The sequence below is a fragment of the Peromyscus eremicus genome, chromosome 8a (genome assembly GCF_949786415.1).
Source record: "Peromyscus eremicus chromosome 8a, PerEre_H2_v1, whole genome shotgun sequence".
NCBI lineage: Eukaryota > Metazoa > Chordata > Mammalia > Rodentia > Cricetidae > Peromyscus > Peromyscus eremicus.
Genome location: NC_081423.1, coordinates 59,450,844 through 59,474,380, shown reverse-complemented (window position 1 = coordinate 59,474,380; position 23,537 = coordinate 59,450,844). Strand labels below are relative to the sequence as shown.

Sequence of the window (23,537 nt, the reverse complement as noted above, 5' to 3'; positions counted from 1 at the left end):
TAGCTTTGCGCCTCTCCTGGAACTCACTTGGTAGCCCAGGCTGGCCTTGAACTCACGGAGATCCGCCTGGCTCTGCCTCCCGAGTGCTGGGATTAAAGGCGTGCGCCACCACCGCCCGGCTTTTTTTTTCTTTTTTTGTTTGTTTTTCGAGACAGGGTTTCTCGGTGTAGTTTTGCGCCTTTCCTGCAACTCACTTTGTAGACCAGGCTGGCCTCGAACTCACAGAGATCCGCCTGGCTCTGCCTCCCGAGTGCTGGGATTAAAGGCGTGAGCCACCACCGCCTGGCTCTCAGGCTTCTTCTTAACATTGTGCAAGCCAGACAGAGCACATTCACAGTTCACCAAGGCGAGGCCTCGGTCTCACTCCAGGAAAATGAAGTGTAAACGGCAAACAGGTCCTAAAACTGAGTCTTCCTGTTGCGTTTACACAGCTGGTCTTATTGCAGGATGGAAGGGATTTGCTCGTCTCCTGCTTTAGTGGTATCTGCACAGGTAACCCATGTGCCCGGCACCTTTTCTCCCAAGGGAAATTAAGAGTAACGTTGAGCTAGCTGAACAGTGGCCAGACGGAACCTGTTCTGAACACAGTGAGAAAGTTCCCTCTGTTAGCAGACACTGAGGTTTATAACTTGATCTTCAAGAGCCTGTGGGGTTCAGCTAATTACCAGCTCACCCTACCTCCTAGGTCTCTGTCTTGTCCACAGGGACTCTGTGGGAATCTCATCGCCACCTTCCCTTATGAAGTCAGATATGTCGGGAATCCCGCATGCCTCCAATAGGAGATAGTTAGGTGTCACTTGTAAAAGGATTGGTAAGACACCCCTCCCTCTCACTACACCCTGGGCTCATAAACACATCCTTCCTAAGCAGCACTTTGGGCAGCCATTCACTCCCAGAAGCCCCTTGGCACCCTATTCCGCTCCTTCCCACAGTCCCCTGCTTTCATTCTTCTGGGGCTTGGCTACAGAGTACTTCAGGTGGGTTTTCTTGACCTGTGCGGGGGTTTATCCACTCCTCCCTTGTTCAGTTCTCAGCAGCCCAGTTCTCAGAGAAGGTAACTTTGTTACCACCACAAGCCAGGCGGTGAGATTGTAGGGGATGACGGAAGCTGGGGAGGGTGGGCAGCTGACTGTAGGTAGTATTTTAATTGTCTTACTTTTGGAATTGAGCCAAGGACCCTGTGCTAGAGGCATTGTATTGAAGGATTGATGCCTCTCTTTTTAGACTGGTTTTCTTCACTTCCGCTTCCTTTTGTTCTCTGCCTCCAGGAGCTCCTGTGCCTCAGATTGGCATGCAGAGCCTCCGTGGGAGCGCCTGCTGCCCTGCACAGAGCAGCCCTGGCTAGCAGTTCCTTTTTTATTTTACTTTTGTTTTGAGACAGGGGTGTCTCTTTGTAGCCTTGGCTGCCCTGGCCTTGAACTCACAGAGATCCACCTGCCTCTGCCTCCCAAGTGCTATATATATATATATATATATATATATATATATATATATATATATATATATATATATAATTTTTTTTCATTATACTTACGTGTGTGTGTGTGTGTGTGTCTGCTATGACGTGAGTGTGGGGGTCAGAGGATATCTTGCAGGATGCATGGCTCTCCTTCTACCATATTGATCCCGGGGATAGTGCTCGGTTGTCAGGCAGTGAATGCCTTCCCCCTGAGCCATCCTGTCTGCCCCTGCCTGTCTTTCACCTTCTCTTTCTTCCAGGCTCCCCACCCCCATCAGATCACACATTCACCTCCTAGAGTCTAGTAAATAGTTTTCTTGCTGCGCTGGGTAGAAGACGGACAAGGGCTAGCTCAGCACACCTTCACTGTCCAGAACGAGGGTCTGCAAATATCAGGAATGTATGAGAGAGTGCTGTCGACAGAGAGGGAGGCGGAAGAGTAAAATGCACCGTCGACAGACAGCATGTGCTAGAAGCGGTAGCTGTAACGCTGTCTTGACTCTGAGAGCCTCGAGCATTCCCGAAGGTTCCTGACAGGTAGTCATTTGTAATTTTGCTGAGACAGGGTTTGAGCTGTGGCTCTGTTGTAACTCCTAAGTAATTAAAACCTCCTTTGTGGGAAATCGCTCTTTTCAAAAGAGAAGCTGCTGCTGCTGCTGCTATTCAGTGGTGGGGAGGTGAGGGGTGGGGGTGGGAAAGCAGAGATATCCAAAGAAGTTAGCGGTTTGTGCCAGAAAAAGAGTTCGGGACACACTGAAGACTAGAATGATGGATTTTGCTGGGTTGGGTATTAGGGCCACCCTCATACTTACTCCCTGGGGAATAAGGATGTTTATTCAGTGTTGCAGGGACTGGAGACTGGGCGGAACTGACTGGGCGGAGCTAGCTCTGGAGAAAGCTTAACATGGGGTTGACTTAGGATGGAATATGAACATGCAAAAAAAAAAAATCAGTAAAAGCTGAAAGATTTATATGATCTGAAGAGAAGGGGTTGAGGACATGAGAACATGGTCCACAGAGTCAACTAAGCAGGCTCGTAGGGGCTCACAGAGACTGAAACAACAATTCTGACGCCTGCATGGGTCTGCATTAGGTCCCCTGCATGTATGTCATGGTTGTGTAGCTTGGTGTTCTTGTGGGACCCTTAACAGTGGGTAGGGGCTGCCTCTGGCTCTTACGCCTGCACTTCGGGCCCTTTTCCTCCAGCTGGCTTGTCTTGTCCCGTCTTGATACGAAGGTTTGTGCCATATTGTAATTCGTTATGCCGTGTTCGCTTGGTATCCTGGAGAGGCCTGCTCTTTTCTGAAGAGAAACGGCAGAGGAGTGGATCTGGGGGAGAGGGGAGGTGGGAAGGGTGGCTGGGAGGAGTGGAGGGAGGGGACACTGTGGTCGGGATGTATTGTATGAGAGAAGAATTTTTTAAAAAGGAGGCTGGAGCTACTGGTCAATGATAGAATTCTTATGTAGCATGCACTAAGGGAGAGAGGGAGAGGAGAGGGAGAGGAGAGGGGGAGAGAGGGAGAGAGAGGGAGAGAGGGAGAGAGAGGGGGAGAGAGGGGGAGAGGAGGGGGGAGAGAGAGGGGGGGAGAGAGAGGGGGAGAGAGAGGGGGAGAGAGAGGGGAGGAGAGGGAGAGAGGGGGAGAGAGAGGGGGAGAGAGAGGGGGAGAGGCCAGAGGTCTCCACAGCTTGTTCTGACCACACAGATTCGGGGACTTCCAAAGCCATCTGGATGCTCTGCTTGGGAATGTGAGGCTCTGCATGTTCCTGTCAGTGGACACGTTCAGGCAGGTGCTGCATGGCCAGCTGTCAAGGGTACTGTGGAGGAAACTCCTGCCTCTGAGTTCTGGGAGCCTCGGCTCTGACGCTCCGCTTTCCGTATCTCCTCATTACTGTCTGTCCGCTCTTCTGTCTCTCAAGAGCGTGTGTGTTGCTTGGACTGGAAACCAGGGCAGGTGTTCTCCCCTGGACTACACCTCACCCCCCTTTCTCTTTTTGTGCCCTAGAGCAGCCAGAGACAGGGTGGGGCTGAAAGCAGTGAAGGTTTATGGTCCTTACCTGGAGATCTGGCTGTCCCCAGGGCCCGGGGCTCACTTCAAAGCAGCCTGTTTCTTTCCCCATCTCCTTTTAAAGCCCAGACTGCCAATTGCCGGGCTTCAGCTCTGTGTAACTGTAGCTCTTGCCTGCCTAGCTCGGGCGCTCTTTTTTTTTTTGAGAGCGATAGAAGTTTAGCAGGTGAAAGTAATTTACGCCTAAAGTGTGAATGAGGCTTGGTCTTTGAATGTTTGCATTTTAAAATGAAATGAGGCTTGAGGGTTGCCAGGGGCCAGGGAAGCAGGGGAATGGGGAGTTAGTGTTTAATGGGGACGGGTTTCCGGCTGGGAAGATGAAACGCTCTGGAGCAGATGGTAGGGCGAACGCCCTTCGTGTCACTGAGCTGTGCACATCCCAACGGTGAAGATGGTAAAAATTATGTTATGTATATTTTGCCACAAAAATATTAAAAGTCAGCCAGGCATGGTGGAGTGTGCCTGTAATCGGGCAGGAGGGTTACAGGTTTCAGGTCATTCTCTGCTACATAGTGAATTCAAAGTCCGCCTTGTCTCAAAAAAATGAGGGAGGGCGAGAGAGAGGGAGAAGCAGAGGGAGAGGGAAGGAGAGAAAGAGAGCTCACATTATCAAGAGATCGAGATCACAGAATTGTGGGTAGGCAAGCACTCTTCAAGTGCCGTCTTTAGCAGCCCCCCCCCCCCCCATCAAGCTGTGGAAATAAGCAGGTAGAAGCAGCAGCCAGTGGCAGTCTCTACTATTAATTGGTCCCTGTGCCAGCTTTCCACATCCTGACCCTTGGCAGCAGCCAGCTTGTACCTCTCTCAGCCTTGGGTCTGAGACCCTGGGCCCTTGATGGCTGTCTGGACTGTTGGTGGCCAGGGCCTGCAGATCGTCCTCTCTGGTTCCTTTCTGTGAGCTTCCTACTCTCCTGTCAGCTCGGCTTCTGCCTCCTTTCTTCACATCCTGGCCTCACGTGAGCTGTTCAGCTGTTCCTCCAGTCGTCAGTGGCCACTGCTACATAGCTTGGGGTTTTTGTCTCTGTCAGGTGGGACAGCATTTGAGTGTCAGGATACTGGAGGGCTGTTCGGGAAGTAGGCATTGACTGTGGCCTGGATTGTTCTGGCACAGGCACCTCACTGGGAGGAGAGTCCCTGTGGATGGATGGGGTCCTCAGAGAGGATCAAGTCTGTGGGAGTAGTGGCACCACACTTGTGTTGCCCGACGGGTTCAGATGCTGTGGGGGAGCGGGGCTGAGGCTGACGTAGGCTGCCACCTCTTTAGCTGATGAGCAGCTGCACCCAGCCTCTGCCTTGCCGGTTCTTCAGCAGGCGAACAGTGGTTACTGGGAGACCAGGGCCGGGAGCTCAGGACTGGATGCTGGCTGCAAGCAAGGCTGTGTGGGTACCTGGGGCGGGTACCGTGAGCTAGGCACTAGCAGCCAGGCCTGTGTTGCTGGTTGACCTGGTTGAAGATTCTTTTGTGCTCTGGGTTTAGGAACACATTCTGGGCTGTTGAGCAGCTCAGTTTTGGGTTCAGAAGGTGGGCCCCAAGTGGTTGCAGCAGCAGATAGGAGTTCACACTGTCCCAGGCCATGTGCACTTTTCCGTGGAGGTCAGGCCCTGGGGACGCTGTGTACTCAGGTTGTCTTGGCTCTTGCTCAGTGATGGAGGTGATGTGATGCCCTTGGCACCCCCAATGCCACCACATCCCCTGTGTCACGGCTGCTTCTTTGTTTCCAGTTCAGCCTGCACTACTGAGGGTAGGCCAGGAGAGACCCACTTCCCAGTCTGCTGTAATGGCCCTGGTTCCAGTTTAATTTCTGTTTCTGTGATGAAAACACCCTGGCCAAAAAAGCAATGGAGGGGAGGAAGGGTTAATCTGGCTTGCAATTGCAGAGAACAGTTCGTTCCTGCAGAGAAGTCAAGGCAGGGGCTTACAAGCATCCCGTCCACAGAATAAGCATGTGCATCCTGGCTTGCTGCTGTGCTCCGCTAGCTAGCTTCACGTCTTAAAAAAAAAAGTGTCTATTAGTGTGTGTGCATGTGTGTGCAGAGAGAGAGAAAGACTGGGGCGATGGGAAGGTCAGGTGACAACTTGGGGCACTCAGTTCTCCCCTTTTTCCACTTGGGCCCTGAGATGGAACTCAGGTAGTCACACTTTTGGTACAAGCACTTTTACCCACCGAGTCATCTTGCTGGTCCTAGCTTTCTTCACTCCTACACATCCAGGGCCCAGTCCATGAAGTCGTGCCACCAACATTCAGGGTGGGCCTCCCTACCTCAACTAGCAATCAAGAGAATCCCCCCACAGACCAAGCTGATCTCGATAATTCCTCGGAAAACATTTTCCCCAGGTGATTCTAAGTGGTGTCAAGTTGACAGTTAAAACTAACCAGCACAGGCCCGTTGTCCCCACGCCAGGGGAGGTAGCGTTGAAAGAGTGCTGACCCGGGATGAGCCTAAGCAGCCTGCTTATGTAGCCCAAGAGGAGATGTTTGGACCAATTAGTCTTGTGTTTGTCCAAGCACAGTTTTGCATCTAGCACCAATCATAGTAATTGAAGCTTGTGTTGTGGACCAGTCATGGCCTTGCTGCCGGCCATAGTGCTTCTCTCCGACTGAAGTGGGCGGGGCTCATGCAGGCTTGTGATAGCGAGAAGATTGATTAGACTGTCCAGACAGTCCTGGTTGGGGCTGTGCTTTCGTGAGGCAGGGCATGGTTGTCTCACAGCATTGGTGGGGTGTTCCAGGTGGCTGATGATGGCATAGGGTAGCCTGGCTGGCTGTTCCACTGATAGTCCTTTTACACTAAGTAGTTGGGGCAAGAAGGAAGAGTCTAATAGCTGTTCATTAGGGAGTCAAGTTATCCAGGGTTTTTCTTATTTAAAGAAAATGAACATCAGGAGTGCTTGCAATATACACATAAGGAGCATTATTAGCAGCTATTTTAACAGATTTTAATGACGTTTTACCAATGCTTAACACCTGCCTGGTGCCCGGGAGAATAGGGTCTTGCCATCATATCTCAGTAGTGCTTCTCTGGAAGTCAAACCTCCAGCATATGGGCCTTTGGGAAGACATCCCAGTTCCAAACTTCAACAATGATTCTTTTTAAAAATTCAAGAGCAGCGCTAAACTACACAAACTGTTGCGTGCTTTTTGTCTACTCTACGTGAGGAGTATCTTGAGTCATCAAATATGCATTGGCATCATTAAACAGCCGTTCCCCGTGCCCTTGTTTCTGATCCCAGATAAGGTCGTCTTCCCAGTGCCGAGCCTACCCTGCGGTTTCCTGGACAGTTCTTTTGGAGCTTCTGACAGGATGTGTTGGAGATAGTCTGGTGTCTATCTCTTCGTGAGAATGTAAACTCTATGAAGAGAGGCATCGTGTGTCCCTAGCTCTCTGTTTCATCCCTAGGGTACCAAGCGGTATTCAGAAGGCTGTGGGTGAATTCTCAAACAGTGAATTAGAGTACATTGTTAAATGTCCCATTTTCTGATTTTTGCTCAGATACAGTGTCTCTTAAGACTGTGCAACTCCACAGTTGTTTCCTTAAAATCCCTGACTCAGGGCTGGAAAGATGGGTGAGTGGTGGCAGTGCACACCACTCTTCCAGCAGACCCGCTTGATTCCCAGCACCCACATCCAGAGGCTGACACCACCTGGAACTCCAGTTCCAGAGATCTGACACCCTTTCCTGGTCTCCAGGCATCTGCATTCACATGCCTGCACTCACACATAATTAAAAACAAAAAACAAGATATATATAGTTAAAAAAACAAACAAACAAACTGGCAATTGGGGTATATGGCTGTTCCCCTACTACTCGGGAAAGCAGAGGCAGGAGAAATTTGAGTTCCAGGCTAGTGTGGGCCATGAAATATGGCCCTATTTCAAAACACACTAAATGAATAAATATTCGTATTTATCTGGGGCGTCCCAGCTTGTCTTCTGTGTATGCTGGAATCCCGAAGAAGTAGGCTCCAATGCCAGTGAAGGAATGGATGTGCTGACAGGAGAGGGCAAGCAGACAGAGAAGGAAACCTTTTTTCTTCCAGCAGCAGGTGTGGCCCGGATTAAAGGTGTGCCTTCCCACCTCAAGATCTGGATTAAAGGTGTGTGTCATTCCACCTCAAGATCCTGATCCAAAGCCTATACCTTCCAATCTCAAGATCCAGATCATGCTGTCTTTCTGCCTCAAGATCCAGATCACAGATGTGCCCCTCTATTTCTGGATTGTAGTTCATTCTGTATATAGTCATGCTGACAATTATGAATAGCCATCACACCCAGCCTCAAAAACAAAACAATTATTTTATTTACGTGTATGAGTGTTTTGCCTGAATGTATGTTTGTGTACCATGTGCATGTCTGTCTGGTACCCATGGAGACCAGAGAGGGTGTCAGATCCTTTGGAACTGGAGTTACAGGTGGTTGACGGCTGCCATGTGGGTGCTAGGGATCAAATCAGGTCCCGTGGAAGAGCAGTCAGCGCTCTTAACCACTGACCTATCTCACCAGCTCCCCACCCCTTTAAGACACAACTGAAGCCAGCAAGATGGCTCAGTGGATGTAGATGCCTGCCATCAAACCTAATGGCCAGAGTGTGACCCCAGGAATCCATGTAAAGGATACAACTGACTCCTTCAAGTTGTCTCCTGCCTTCCTTGTGTAGAGTGGCACAACATGTATGCACGTGCGTATGCACATACCCAAATAAATACCTCAGGGGCTGCAGAGATGGCTCCATGGTTAAGATTAGCACTTGCTACTCTTCCAGTAGACACAAGTTCAGTCCCCAGCACCCATGATGAGTGGCTTGACACTCATCCCCAGTTCTAGGGGATCCAACACATATATATGGTACACACACACACACACACACACACACACACACAAATAAAAATAATTTTAAAAACCTGAAAGTTAAATGCATTTAGTATGTTTTCAATTTTTGAAATAATACATACTTTCTATAGAATTTTTCTGGGCTCTGGAGTAATTTAAATAGCATGATAATTATTGTTCCTTAGAAATTGTAAAGAAATTATCCATGAAGCTGTCTGATCCTGGTGCCTTTTTAGATGGGTGATAATTTGACAATATATGGATAGTCTGTGAATTTTATCCTCAAGTTTTTGTTTTTCCTCTTAAGTTAGGTTTATGCTTTTTGTTTTGTTCGGTTTTTTGGTTTTCTGAGACAGGTTTTCTCTGTGTATCCCTGGCTGTCCTGGAACTCACTCTGTAGACCAGGCTGTCCTTGCCTCTGCCTTCTGAGTGCTGGGATTCAGGGCATGTGCCCACCACTGTCCAGCTAGTTTTTATTCTTTTATATTTTCTCCTGAGATGATCCATTTCACCCAAATGAACCCCTAATGGTAGAATTTTGAGACTAGTTTATGGATTTTGAGAATAATTTTAGAAGCAGAGTTTTGAGGCTTCACCAGGCCGTGAAAGAACAGTTAACATGGCAGCCACCAGGTGAAGCACAGGTGACTGAAGATGGGGAAACCTAATTTGGGGGGAATAAAAAAAGGTGGGGATATATTAAGCAAGCACACCCCATATAAGAACCTGAGAATCTTCTGGAAGGAGATGCTGAATACAGTAAGGCTTTAAGTCATGTGTGGAAATGGCCTGGAACTCCTGTTTCCTCACAGCCCCAGCCTTATCTAAAGTCTCCTTGAAGGCTGGATGATAGATAGCCATCCCTGCTACGTCATACCAGCCTGTCATTTGGGAGCTGGAACTATGCTGCTGGGTAATGGGGGTAGCTAGTGCCCACCCGAGGGTTCTTGGGATTAGATGAGAAGTCCACACGCCCACTTAATGGTTATTGTCATGACTTCCCTGTACTGAACACTACAAAGTACCCATTGGGGACACATTGGACAAATGACAGAGGCCTGCTTTGAGGGCTCATTGCATGTATGAAGACACAGAGGCAGAAGTAAGTTTGGGGAAAACTCACTTGGAGGGTCCCTTGGGTGTAGGCAGGTAGAGACCGTGGGGCAGACTGAGTCCAGAAGAGACACCCTGTGAGCCATGCATGAAGTCATGAACAATCCAGGTATTGTCTGAGTTGGAGAGCAGATGAGTTCACTTTAAATAGAAAAGGGCTGAGGGTGTCCCCGGCAGCCTCAGCCTTTGGGGACGGGCAGAGGGGCGAGTGTGGGAGCCAGGAGAAGTGAGGGGCCATTTCCTGAAGAGCTGGAGGGTGGTGCTTTCAGGTGGCAGAGGGGACTTCGCCGTGAGATGGCGTTGGTAGCCTCATGGAGAGAAGATGGCCGTGGACCACATCACCTAAGAAAAGTCCACCTGCAGGGAGCAGCAGGGTAAGCTGGGGAGAGACGAGGCCGTGGGGGGAAAGAAAACTAAGGGCTCCGGGCCTCGCCAGTGCTTCTCATCCCAGCGTTGCGTCTTCTGTGAGCGGGATTCAGGGAACCTTTACCTGCCATCTTCCTTGCTTTCCTCCTGACAGAATGTGAAAATAACCTTCGTCAAGACCAGCCGTCTGGCCCGGGGTGTGGCGTCTGTGTGTGTGGCACCAAAGACCAGGTCCAGCACAGCCCCCCTTCACTCTTTGATTACAGCAAAGCAGAAGGCCCCGGTGTTTGAGGAGAGTGAGAGTGTGTTTTCTGGAGTCTCGTTTGTTTGTTTGCTTTTGGCTCCTCATCCTCCTAGAGGCTGTTTGCTGATTTAGACACGAAGCCTTGTTTTGTTTTGTATTGTTTTTAAATGACAGTGATACTTCACTTAAGCTAGAAATGAATTCCTGTTGTGTGCCAGGCTTTTTCCGTGAAGCAAGAGCTCCATAAACGTCTTGTTATTCATGAGGGGTTGACTCCAGCATGTCAACATTTTTCTGCCACTTGCGTGCTCTTCTCTTGTTTGGGATGTGAATTCCACCCTGTCTGTTCTGTGTGTCCCTGAAAGTCAGCTTAGCCATCACGCAAAGACAGCGTCAGAAGCTGGGCTTGGTGGGCCTGTGCTTATAATCTTAGCAGTCAGGAGTCTGAGGCAGGAGGATGTAAGGTTGAGGCCAGCCTGGGCTGCATAGTGAAGCCCTACATAAGATAAAGTAATATAAACAATTTTTTTTTTTAACACAGGAACGTTAGCACCTCCTTCTTGTAACACAGTGACAGTCTCTTACAGAGGTGGGACCTGGGTCTTTTTTCTCCGGGACATTGAACAGAGCAGGAAAATCCTTCCGAAGTGGGTGAGACATGAGGTGGGTCTGTGCCAAGTCCTTGGTGGCCTGCAGCCGTCGGCACTTGAGTTCAGAAAGGACAGAGAGTGAAGATGGGTCAGGAGTAAGATGGCAGTATGATCAGGGAGTGCCAGCCGGCTCCGGAGGGCCAGGAAGAGCTGGGCCAGTTGCCACACATGCCACCTGTGGCTTGACATTAGTTTCAGGTATTCAGAGACTTGGAGCCACAGACATGGAGCACCCCATCGCCATGTTGACTCACACGCAAACCAGTCATCCCGCTGGAGGCAAAGTCTGTTTGATTTGTTACTCGGGCGTGTATCACAGAAAACACAGGAGTGTCTAATAAATGTGATCATGGCCAAAGATAAAGACCACTGAAAAGATCTGCCTTCGGCTTGGTTTGAAAACTTGCAAGGATGAGATGACAGTGGTGACCAGCCTTGACGCCTGTGGGCTGCTGTAATTTATGAGCGTAATGTGGAGGTCTTAGTGCTCTGTAGCACTCTGGGACAGCGGAAACTGGGGGGTCTTTGGGCACTTAGCTGATAAGGTAGCTGGGGTTCAGTTTCGTGTTCGCCAGGAGGGACTGTCTTCCACCCACATCCTGAAATCCTTTTAGTTTTATTTGGGTTTTGTCACAGAGCAGGGCTGAGATTTTAATCCAGGGCCTTGCGCATGCTAAGTGCATGCTCCAACACTGAACGACACCCCCAGCCTTCCTTAGTTTTAAAGTTTTAGATGTTTGTTTCACTGCCTGTTTTTTTCAGCTCAGTAAATCTGAAATTTAATACGTTGATCTTACTTAAAACAAGAGAGTTAACCTTTAATCATTTCCAAAAGCCCTCTGCAAGGGAAGGTTGTACTCTAAGTTAATTTCATTTTCAGCGGGGTCAGAGCAGAAAAGGCTAAAAAACGCATCCCGAGCCACAGGGGCCTCGAAGCTTATCACTGCTGTGGTTGCTCCTGTTGGATACTGTGCTTTCTGGAAGACGCAATTTTCTGCCTGCATTTCTGCTGTCGACCTGCCCGGGTTTCCAGCAGAGTGGGCCTCCAGTTTCGCCGGAGGTTACTTTTCTTTGGAAGCAATTCAAATAAAATCATCATTTTGCTTCTCCCCTTTCATTTGACATTTGACTAAAACAATGCATTGGCAGCTAGACAGGGGCTCTTAAGAGCGTCGGTATTTCTTCTCCCAATCTTTGCCTTTCAAGAAGTGCTTTTTAAAAATGTGGTTTAAAATGGAGCATAGAAATAAAAACACAGAGCTGATTGCTTGGAGTCAAAACCCCACGGGAACAAGGATAAAGTTGTGGGGTGCTTGTCTGGGGATGGTCAGAGGGAGCCTGGAAGTCTGCTCTGACCTGTGAGTGGTCACTCACTTGGTTTCACTTGCTGGTCCTGGAATCTGTCCCCCTTGCGTGGCTTATTGCCATTTCCAATTTTCAGCCCTGGAGGTGCCCTTGGTATCTAGCTGGAGGGCAATTTTATGTTTTTTTTTTTTTTAGGAGGGGCTTACATTTAACTATATCCTGAGAGCTCTCTAATTTTATTTTATATTACTATTGTAATAAAATCCAGATAGATGGCAGATGCTTAGGAAATTTTTCTTAAATGATTAAGTAAAATTAGGAGTCGGGGAGATGGTTAAAGTGCTTGCTACTCAACACGAGGACCTGAGTTTGATTCCCGGTACCTGTGGAAAAACCACGTGTGGTGGTAATGTGCCTGTCCCCCCAGTACAGGGAAATGGAGACAGAAGGCTCCCCGAGGCTTGCTGGCAAGCTGGTCTAGCCGAATCTGTCGAACCCCATGTTCAAGGAGAGACTCTGTCTCAAAAACAAGATGGAGTGAGCCATCAAGATGGCTCAGTGGAAGGCCAGGCATCATGGCACATACATGCTTTTAATCCCAGCGCCCCGGAGGCTGAAGCAGATCTCCGTGAGTTCAAAGCCGGCCAGGACTATGTAATGACCCTGTCTCAAAAAAAAGTCTCAGAATCACTTGCCACTTCCTGGTAACTTGAGTTTGACCCCCAGGTCCCACAAGGTGGAAAGAGAGAATTGATTCCCATGTGTACATGCCTCATCTCTCCTCTATTGATCTCCATCTTACTTTTGAATCAGTCTCTCTATGAAACTGGAGCTAACCGTTTTTAGAGACACTGGCTAGCCAGGGTCCCCCAGGGTCACCCTGTCTCTACTACTCAACACTAGGATTTCAGCTGAGCACCGCCATACCCAGACTTTACGTGGGTTCTCGGGATCTGAGCCCAAGTCTTCCTGCTTGCACTGACGTGAGCCGTCTCCCAGCTCGTCGCCATCATCATCTTCTACTGGAAGGACTAAGGAAACGATGCCAGGCCAGAAGAGTTCCGTGACAATGTCTGTCATCTGTTCAAGTCACAGTGTGGACATTGTGGGTATTAGAGTGCGTAGTCCATTATATTTTCTCCTTTGTTTTCATGTTGAGCCATGGTGTCTCTGGGATCTTGACCAAATCTTTCTTACCCAGGTGAACTGGCTTGTGTTGTACAGTCTCTGGAGGCAGGACAAGGGCCAAAAGCCTTATCCATAGTCACTTGTGTTTTGAATCAGCAAAGCTAATGGCCCAGGCCTTGAGGCAAAGAGGACACTGAAAGCCAGAAAGCTGATAAGCATATAGACTTCCAAAATTCGAGCAGGAAACCTTGCCCTTTCAGAGGTCTGAAGATGTTTGCTTATTTATTTATTTATTTATTTATTTATTTATTTATTTATTTATGTCTTATTTGTTATTTTTAATAGATAAGGTCTTGTATAGTCCAGACTGCTAACTTCAAACACCCTGTTTAACTGAGGATGACCTTGAACTTCTGATCCTCCTACCTCCACCTCCATGAGTACAGTACGCTCCACCATATCTGGTTTTATGTGCTGTTGGGAGATTGAAGCCGAGACTTCACACACGCTAGGCAAGCAGTTTACGAATAGGAGCTACGCTACGTCACAGCCTTCAGATACCCTCTTGATGACTGGCTTTGCTGGGTCTCGGCAGTGGTCTGATTAGTGGCTGTTTGCTCTTCCAGCTTTTATAGAACCAGGGGAAGGATTTTTGGTGATTCTGTCTTCTGTTCAACCACTTCTCCCTGGGAAGAAATCAGTGTGTACGGTCTTCACAGTCTTGGCGTCAACCAGTGTCACGTCAGAGGTGGGCAGGATTTACTGAAGGGCCTGGTAGTTTTAATCTGTGATCCCAGAACTTGAGACGCTGAGGCAGGAGGATTGATGCCAGTCTATGCCCAGCCTGGCAACATAGTGAGTTCTAAGAGTGAGGCAGTGTCTAGGAAAAACAAACAAAAAACCCAAAAGGATATTTGGAGAGAAAAATCTCATCTGTACAGACATTTTCCTTATCAATCTTTAACAATAAAACCACAGACATAGTATTTTACATTGTATTAAGTATTGGAAATAATCTAGAGAGGATGAGTATGTTGGGATCTGTGAAAGCACAATGCCATTTTATTATTATTATTATTAATTATTATATTATTATTAATATAAATTATTGATTTATTTTTTGCATGGGGCGCAAGTGCCTGAGCGCTGTGGCCCACCCCCGGCTCACTACCAAATCCTGTACTCACAGACACACTTGTTTCACGTTTTCTTCCTGCTGCGAACCTTGCTTCAATAAACACTTTTGAACATTCCACATCTATGCACATTGCTGTAGACACGTTTGTTTATATTTATAAGATGTGTTGGATAAATCCCTAGAAATTGGACTAGTAGTTCAGATTACATACATTTTTATTTTCTGGGTGGTGTTGCCAAAGAAACCCCGTCAGTTTACACTCCGCCCGTGCGCGCCTGCCTCTACAGACTCTTGCCAACCCTGGATGTCATCAAATGCTCCTTTTGCCAACCCAATAGTCACATATTGTATTTCATTAGCTACACTCCTTTCATTCTAAGTGGAACCAGGTATATTTTATAAATAGGTTTCTACTTCTTTGTCTGTTCAAATTCTTTACTCAAATTGACTTTTAAAGCCTCCAGTGCCGCAAGCAGAAGACCAACCAGAAACCAAGCGACCCTCATCTCTGTCGTGTGTGTTGGAAATGCCTTTCCCAACCCTTCGTTTATCATTTCTGAAACATGGACATTTCATGTTGGAGTTACCCCATTTATGGTCACCAGAACAATCTAGATGACTTTTTTGGACACAAATACAGTCATCTCTCTGTATCCACAGGGGATTGGTTCTAAAAGGCAGGAAATACCCAAATTGGTAGACACTCAAGTGCTTCATATAAAATGGCATTGTGAGGCTGGGCGGTGGTGGCACACGCCTTTAATCCCAGTACTTGGGAGGCAGAGGCAGGCAGATCTCTGTGAGTTTGAGGCCAGCCTGGACTACAGAGTGAGTTCCAGGACAGCCAGGGCTACACAGAGAAACCCTGTCTCAAAAAACAAAAACACACAAACAAAACAAAAGCTTAGGGTACTGCTGGGGAGACAGAAACATAATGTTCACAAAAAATGCTTTGAACAGTCACGAAGCTGCATAGCAAGTACAGAGCAATGAAATTGAACACATATGTACTGGGGGAACTCAGTCCTCTGAGAGTATGCAGACTGGAGTATATATACTGGCAAAACATACTTCTGAAAACGTTTTTAAAGCTAAAAAAGGTAAGAGTGAGAAGGGCTATTCCTTTAGATCCAGAGGCCTCAGAACGTGGACACTGGCCTCTCCAGGGTTTCTCTTGTCCAATGAGTTCTTCCGCCGTGCCACCGTTTGTGCTCAGGTAGGCTGTATGGGAAAGACAGAAAGCCCCGCCCACATCGCCAATTAGAGGACAGATCAGAGGGGCCCGGATGCACGTGGTGCGCGAGCACATACATACATACACACACACACACACACACACACACACACACACACACACACACCATTTCCACTTGGAAAAGCCATTCTTAATCTACAAGTGGCTAAAGATGAAGTGACCAAGGACAGATACGATTGAGCTGACCAGCACAGGCAATAGGATTGCCAGAAGAATCTGGAAACAATACTGACCACATTTGTTGGCATCCGTTCATCAAAGCAATAATACTGTATGTAGAAAGTATTTTTTGAAAACAGTCATCAATTCTGAGTATTTGTAGCAACTGAATACTTAACTTGGAACCAATGATAAATTCTTTAAAAAAAAAAAATGACAGCCTAACACTCTGGGGGCTTTAAAGACATCCTCACAGCATTTGGAAGACTTTTTATCATTGATCTGTGCCACGCAGAAAGATTAGAATTGGAGTCATGGGTTGTTTGATTTAAAAGATGTGACATGTGGTTACAACCTAGAACTGACCTTCTTAGAAGAAAAGCTGGTTTTTGTACCGTCTTCTCTAGGAGCGCTTCCCAGTGAGTAGGTAAAATGACATTTAAGATGATTTTTCTCTTGTCAAGTAACCTGCCTGTATGGTGGGAATATTTCACAGACATTCTTGTACTTATCTGTGTATAGATGTAGCCATTGAAGGGGCATCACTTGCTAACATCTCCTAAGACAGATGTCATTTGCTGTGAGCTGCTTTGTGTTAACCCTCTTCGTATGCGGTACCCACGGGAGTTCAGGACTCGTGTCCTGCAGAACACGAGCTATCAAGCCTTCCTGTTTCATGCCCGCAAAACCACAGCAGGAGCGGAGTAGTGCTGTTTTGTGTGCAGTCAGTATCACAGCAGGGTCCCCATGCCTTTATTGTTTCTCTCTTCCGTGCAGGGCTGTCAAAATGTTATTTAGAGGCTGCATTCAAAGGCACACAATAACTCCATCCCTTTGGTATCACTGAAAAGGGAATACAATGTCTTCTACTCTTTGATGCTGAATAGTGGCGCATTCTAGAATTCCACTAGAGTTGGGAGATACTTGTATTTGGGAGTATATTTCGTTGTTGTTAGTTTCCGGGTTTTGTTTTGTTTAGTTTTAGTCTCACTATGTAGTGCTGGCTGGTCTGGAACTTGCTGTATAGACATGGTTGGCCATGAATTCATAGAGATCTACCTGCCTGTGTCTCTCTTCCACAGTGCTGGAATTAAAGGCATGCGCCACAGCCTAGGCTTAGAACTTGCTCCATAGAGCTCAGGTTGGCCATGTTTTCATAATCCTCCTGCCTCTGCCTCCAGAGAGTTAGGATTATAAGGAAGGAGCACTTACAGTGTTAGATTTTGCCATGCTTTAATGATATTAAAACAGAAAGGCAAAATCCTTCAGGATATTTTAAAACTCTCTCTCTCTCTCTCTCTCTCTCTCTCTCTCTCTCTCTCTCTCTCTCTCTCTCTCTGTGTGTGTGTGTGTGTGTGTGTGTGTGTGTGTGTGTGTAGGGCAACCTGTGGGAATTGATTCTCTTCTTCCACCATGTGGTGGCGCACACCTTTAATTCCAGCACTCGGGAGGCAGAGATAGGTGGATCTCTGAGCTTGAGGCCAGCCTGGGCTACAGCGTGAGTGCCAGGACAGCCAAGGCTACACAAAGAAACCCTGTCTCAAAAACACCAAAAGCAAGGGTGGGGGTAGGCGGTGGGCGGGGGAGGAAGGCAGGGAGAGAGGGAGGTGGGGAGGAAGAGAGGGAGAGAGAGAGATTGAGTTTTAAAAACTGTAAGCCAGTCTAGAACTTTTAATGAATACACTCCCAGAAATTCCTCTGTCCAGAAGAGAACATATTTTGAAATAGTTTAAGTTACAGAAAAAAGAAATAAATTGTCCAAGTCTTAGATTTGGGACCAGTAAGATGGCTCAGCAGTTAAAGGTGCCTGCCACCAAGCCTGATGACCCGATCAATCCCCAAGACCTTAGTTAGTCAAAAAAAGATGTGTTCTCTAGCTATAGTTAAATTTTTCCTTTGTGGTATTGGGGGGCTGCTGTGCATGCTGGGCAAACAGTCTACCGCTGAGCACACTTCAGCCCTACAATTAATTCTTGGAGACAAAAAGCTTTCTCTTTTTCCTTCAAGTTACTCCTGATAAAATGATCAGCAGTCACTTAGGCACTTAATTGCTACTCCAAGCTCACACTGTTGTCTCTCTTCCATAAAAGATGGGCAGGGGATAGTAGGTCTTTTGTTCAGCTAGTAAGAAATATTTAGACATTTAATTCACTTCTCAGCCCTAAAATATTGCAGGCAGAAACAATCATCTCAATTAATAGGTAATTTTCTGGGTGTCTTAGGATGCAGAGGCAGCAGGAACAGGATGAGTAGGGGTGGGAGCAGATGTCTTTCTCCATCTTAATTAACTCCTTTCAGATGAGTTCTTTGTACAGCTATGCCCCCTGGACTAGCTCCCCCCAGAATTTGCTGACCATGACCAGCGGTATGCTTTTTAATCAAGATACTCTTGTTCTTTAAAAAAAAATTAATGTATTTTAAAATGTGTGTGTGTGTGTATGCATATGCATGTGTGCGCGCGCACCTGCTTGTCTGTATGTGCACCATATGCATACAGTACCCTGGGAGGCCAGAAGAGGGCACTAGATCCCCAGAGACGAGTTACAGGTGGTGCTGGGAACTGAAACTGGGTGTTCACAACAGCAAGTGCTCTTAACTGCTGAGCCATCATTCCTGCTCCTCCCTCCCCTCCCCCCTCCTTACTTCCTTCATCAGTTTGTTTACCGGCTTTCTGAGATAGAGTCTTGTTATATAGCTCTGGCTGGCATGGATATTATTATGTAGACCAGGCTGATGTAGAATTTGTGATGGTCCTCCTGCTTCTGCCCACAAAATGCCACCACACTCAGCCCCCAGGGCACTTATAACTATCCAACAACAACAAAAAACAAACAAACAAACAAACAAAAAACCAGTTTGAGAGTCTGGGGAGATAGCTAAGTGGTTAAGAGCTGGCCATTCTCCCCAAGGACCCTGGTTCAATTCCCAGCACCTACATCATGCAGATCACAGGAGCTCTGACACTTTCTTCTGGTTTCCACAGACCCCTGCACTGACATGCACATATGTAAGTGTAATTAAAAGATAACAGTTTGATTATCACTCAGACACCATAGTGGGGTTTTTCTTAGAAAGTGGGTTTCTGGCTTCTAATATGGTACCAATACTAGGGATTTGTTTGTTTGACAGGTTCTGACTTAGTTGCCCAGGCTAGCCTTGAACTTGAAATCCCCCTGCCTTGGGTATTCAGGCCTGTGTTTCCAAGTCTGGCTTGCTAGGGAACTGTTGACATTGGTTCTGTTTTTATGCTTTAGGAAAGGAAGTGCAGGTGTTTGGGAAGTGTTTGTAGAGCTCGGGGGGGGGGGGGCACTACTGACCTTTAAGGATACCCTCACTTAAGGCAGCCATAATATTGATCATCAGCCATACACAGCCCACAGAGCACTTTCGTGGCCATGACTGTGTATGCCCCTGCAGCATCTCTGAGGGGGACGCTGTCTTGACAGTTTCTTACTTTCCTTTAACTTTGCATTTGAAGAAGCTACTCAGAGCTGTTAAGTAGCAAATGGGTAGGCTGGATATGTATGTATGTATGTATGTATGTATGTATGTATGTATGTATGTGTATATATACATATATACACACATATATACATATATTTTTGCTGGGTATGATGCCATGCTTCTATTATCCCAGTACTCAGAAGGTGGAAGCAGGAGGATTGTGAGTTTGAGGCTTGTCTGAGCTACCTAGGGAGACTCTGTCTCAAAAACAAAAATGAACCCCCTTTTATTTTTGCTCCTCTGTGCTGGCGATGGAATCTAGGACTCTGCACATGGTACTACAGAAGCACACTGCTACTGAGCCACACTCCAGGCCTGTTCCTTATCACTTTAGTGTAATTCCTGTGACATGAGTAACATAGCCTTCCAGGAATTAGCTAGTCCACACTGTGCAAGTCGCTACCCCTTAACAAAATGCCACCGCGTGAACGCGTCCACTACTGTGTGCTGTACCAGAGTGGGGGAGAGGCTGAAATGGCCACCATAAAACACATCCTTTGTACCCACAGCTGGGGTAGGAAGACTGAGGAACGTGTGCTGCTCTATGACTGGCCCTTTAGTCTCTTCACCCATGTGGTCCTCCCCTTCACTCGCGTGGTCCTCCCTTTAGTCCCTTCACCCGCGTGATCCTCCCCTTTATCCGTGTGGTCCTCCCCTTCACCCACGTGGTCCTCCCCTTCACCCGCGTGGTCCTCCCCTTCACCCGCGTGGTCCTCCCCTTCACCCACGTGGTCCTCCCTTTAGTCCCTTCACCCGCGTGATCCTCCCCTTCTCCCGCGTGATCCTCCCCTTCACCCGCGTGGTCCTCCCCTTCACCCACATGGTCCTCCCTTTAGTCCCTTCACCCGCGTGATCCTCCCCTTCATCCGCGTGGTCCTCCCCTTCACCCACGTGGTCCTCCCTTTAGTCCCTTCACCCGCGTGATCCTCCCCTTCATCCGCGTGATCCTCCCCTTCACCCGCGTGGTCCTCCCCTTCACCCACATGGTCCTCCCTTTAGTCCCTTCACCCGCGTGATCCTCCCCTTCTCCCGCGTGGTCCTCCCCTTCACCCTCGTGGTCCTCCCCTTCACCCGCATGGTCCTCCCTTTAGTCGTGGTGGCTGTGGGAGAGGATGCTTTCTGCCCAGGTGTTAGTGGGGCGGAGGCTGAGATGCAGGTGGAAACTGGCAGGTGCTCTCAGGGTGCCCCGCAGTGCATGGTGTTCTCCAGGCCCGGCTGCAGTTTCCAGGGCCCCTGTCAGATCAGCAGATGTTGTTAGGCATGTACAGACAGAGGTTGAGCTAAGTCTGTCTAATTATTAAAATTCTTGGCAGGAATTCTATGTGAATCACTTCCAAAAAAATTTACATTAAAGTTAATGTTACAAGTCTGCTTGAGCCCACAAAACTGAGAAAGCTTGGAGTTCTGAGTCCTAACTCCTCATGTCCAGGGAGAACGGACTCTTCCACAAACAAGAGGCATGAAAGTTACCAAGTACTCATGGTGGGGGCGGGGTTCTGAGAGCTCAACCCAGGAGGGAGCTGTTCCAGTCTTTGAGTTAAGGCAGATGTCTGACCTCATGACTGTGGTAACAGTCTGGGTTCAAATCCTGCCAAACCACTCACAGGCTGACTTTAGTCAGGTCCATCCTCCTCCTCCTCAGCATCTTTTGTGGTATTTGGGGCCTTGTGCATACCCCCCAAGAAGCCCATTAATTTCTTAGCCTCTTTGAACCTTAGCGTTCCATCTAGAAAGTGGAGCTCATAGAGTTCCGGGAGTTGGCCTGTGTGTTAAATGAGCTATTGTTCAAAAACCATGGAGAGATGGCTCAATGGTTAAGCGCACTTGATGCTCTTGCAGAGGACCCGGGTTCAATATTTAACGCCCACAACCATTCATAACCCCAGTTCCAAGGGATTCAACAGGCACACATGTTGTGCACATACATGCGTGCAGACAAAACATTCAAATACGGAAAATAAAATAAACCTTAAAAAAAAAAAAAAACAGAGTAGAAGAGTAGGTACCTAATAACTGTGATGCTTTTATTACCTGGAGCTCAGCGATTAAGCTGGCCAACGAGTTTCAGGAATCCCCCTGTCTCTGCCTCTTTACCCCTGGGACTCTAGTGTGTACCCCCACACTCAGCATCTTCTGTGGGGTCTGTGGGTTGACTTCAGGTCCTTGTGCTTGGGAGGCAAGAATTTTTCTGACTGAGCAGTCGTTACAGCCCCAATATTATGATTTTTTCCTAAGGGGCCATAGGTGTAGCTCAGTGACAGAACACTTACCAAGGAGATGTGAGGGCCTGGGTTCCATCTCTGACACACAAGAAACATTTTCTGTTACCTTCCTGGTTCCAGAGTTACTGAGCTAATGTGGAGTATTACGTTGGCTGTGGAACAGAGCTATTTCTTCTTCGTGTCTGTGGGAGCTATGGGTAGTTTCAAGTCAATGAGGAGTGGGTTGACAGGAGACGTGCTTTCTCTGGTTTCCGGTTCAACCTTGACTCACAACCTGGAACTGAAAACCTAGGGATATTTTGGGAGATGGTGGAGGAAGCCTGGAGCCCTGCCTGGGTATCACTGCCCAGCTTCCAGACAGCTGGCGATGCCCTGGGACACCAAGTCCAGGGTGAAACTTCATGCTAAATGTTTCCAGAACACTGAGTTGCTTCAGACTGAACCTAACAGTTTCGGTGTGTCCACAACCTCCAGGCATTGTATTGGCTTCCCCTTCAGTGTGTGCTGCTGAAGTGGGGGACTGCTCTCTGTGTCTTAGCATCAGGGAAGGGGAGCCCAGGGAAGCTGGGGTGCTGGCATTAGAGTCTGGGCAGAGCTGGCTGTTGAATCTGGGTCTGGTGTAAGTCAGGCCAGGGTCCTTCCCTGGACTAAACTGACACATTTAATTTAGATGTCATTCCCGCTGGCTTTCCTGCATTTATGGATGGTGAGGTTGGGGCTTGAGAGCGGAAGGAAGGGTCCATCTCTTCCCGAAGACCACACTGTCCCCTTGCCTCTCAGATGTGTCCAGTCCAGCAACTGGAGTCCTTGAGAACATCACTGCAGAATGAGCCTGAGCGTTTAAACATGCCAGGCCTCTCTGTCCTTTAAGAGAAAAAAACATACATTTGTTGGCCACCTTCTCTACAGACACCAGTTTTGAGTGATTTATTTTTGGCCTTGTTAATAGTGCTAAAGTTGAGGCCCTTCCCAGTGACAAGAATCTGAAAAATGAAGGCCATTTGTTTTTCTTCTCCTTGAACTGGCAGATTCATTCTGCTTGTAAATAAACTCACCACCTTCCCTTTCCCACCGAGGGGGGCTCTCAAGCGCTACCCATGGCCTGCCAGCAGCCGGGGACAGAGAGAGCTCTCTGAACATTTTTTGCCTCGCCTACGTCAGTCTGTTCCTACAAGAGACCGTAATGTGTGGTGAGAAAGAACATGGACCCAGGAGCTCAGCTCCATGGCCATGAGCGAATCATTGTTTCCAAACCTCAGTTTCCCTATTTATTGACTGCCTTATGTATTTAAAATCTCAATCTCTCTCTCTCTCTCTCTCTCTCTCTCTCTCTCTCTCTCTCTCTCTCTCTCTCTCTCTGTGTGTGTGTGTGTGTGTGTGTGTGTGTGTGTGTGTGTGTGTGTGTGTGTGTGTTCGTATGTGTTCATGGATGCCACTGTTATGTGGAGGTCAATTCTTTCCTTCTACCTTTATGTAGGATCCAGGGATTGAACTCAGGTTGCCAGGCTCCGACACAAGCGCCCGTCCGAGCCCAGCCACCTCGCCAGCCCTTCTCTCTTCTTTCCAGCTCTAACTAACAGCCGCTGACCTCACGTATACTATTGTTTATTGACTCTCACCCCGAGAGCAGGAGCCCAAGTGTCCCCAACACTTCGCCATGTGTTAACACCATGAGCTAACCAATGGGCAGATCAGCTATTCCATGAGGGAAGGAGGTGATGGGGATGCTGGGACTGAGGCGCAGAGCCAGGAGCATGCGCAGAGAGAGCCAGGAGCATGCGCAGAGTAGGCATCCCAGCCCTGCCCTTTTTTTGGAAGGGAGAGTGGAGAAGAAACGGTGTTTTTCAAAGGAGGCGACTTCCTAACAAGTTTCTGTTGACTTGAGAGGCAAAGATGGGACCAGTGTGTCCCAGACTGTGGGGGACTGGGAGGAGTATGTTTTCCTAAAAGGCCGTAATGTGCAGAACCAGGTCAGCGCCTCTCAAGTTGCTCCTTGGGGATATTTGTCTAGACTCCGGGAGGCAAGGGTGATAAAAGACAGGAGTGCTGTAAATGCCCTACAATGTCCAGAGAGCCACTGCCACCAAGAACTGAGAAG

At 48.0% G+C, this 23,537-nt stretch overlaps 1 protein-coding gene across 2 annotated transcripts in view; it reads left to right on the top strand.

The window, feature by feature from the left end:
• The window catches only part of Nxn (nucleoredoxin), a 144,377-nt gene that overhangs the window by 48,961 nt on the left and 71,879 nt on the right, over positions 1-23,537 (top strand). The window contains exon 1 of one of the 2 annotated variants that reach the window (XM_059271232.1): positions 9,722-9,842. The exons of the other annotated variant lie outside the window; for it this stretch is intronic. Within the exon in view, the coding sequence (XP_059127215.1) occupies positions 9,780-9,842 (63 nt within the window). The 5' untranslated portion in view covers positions 9,722-9,779. Of the gene's footprint in view, positions 1-9,721; positions 9,843-23,537 lie in introns of those variants that run through there. 2 annotated transcript variants of the gene reach the window in all.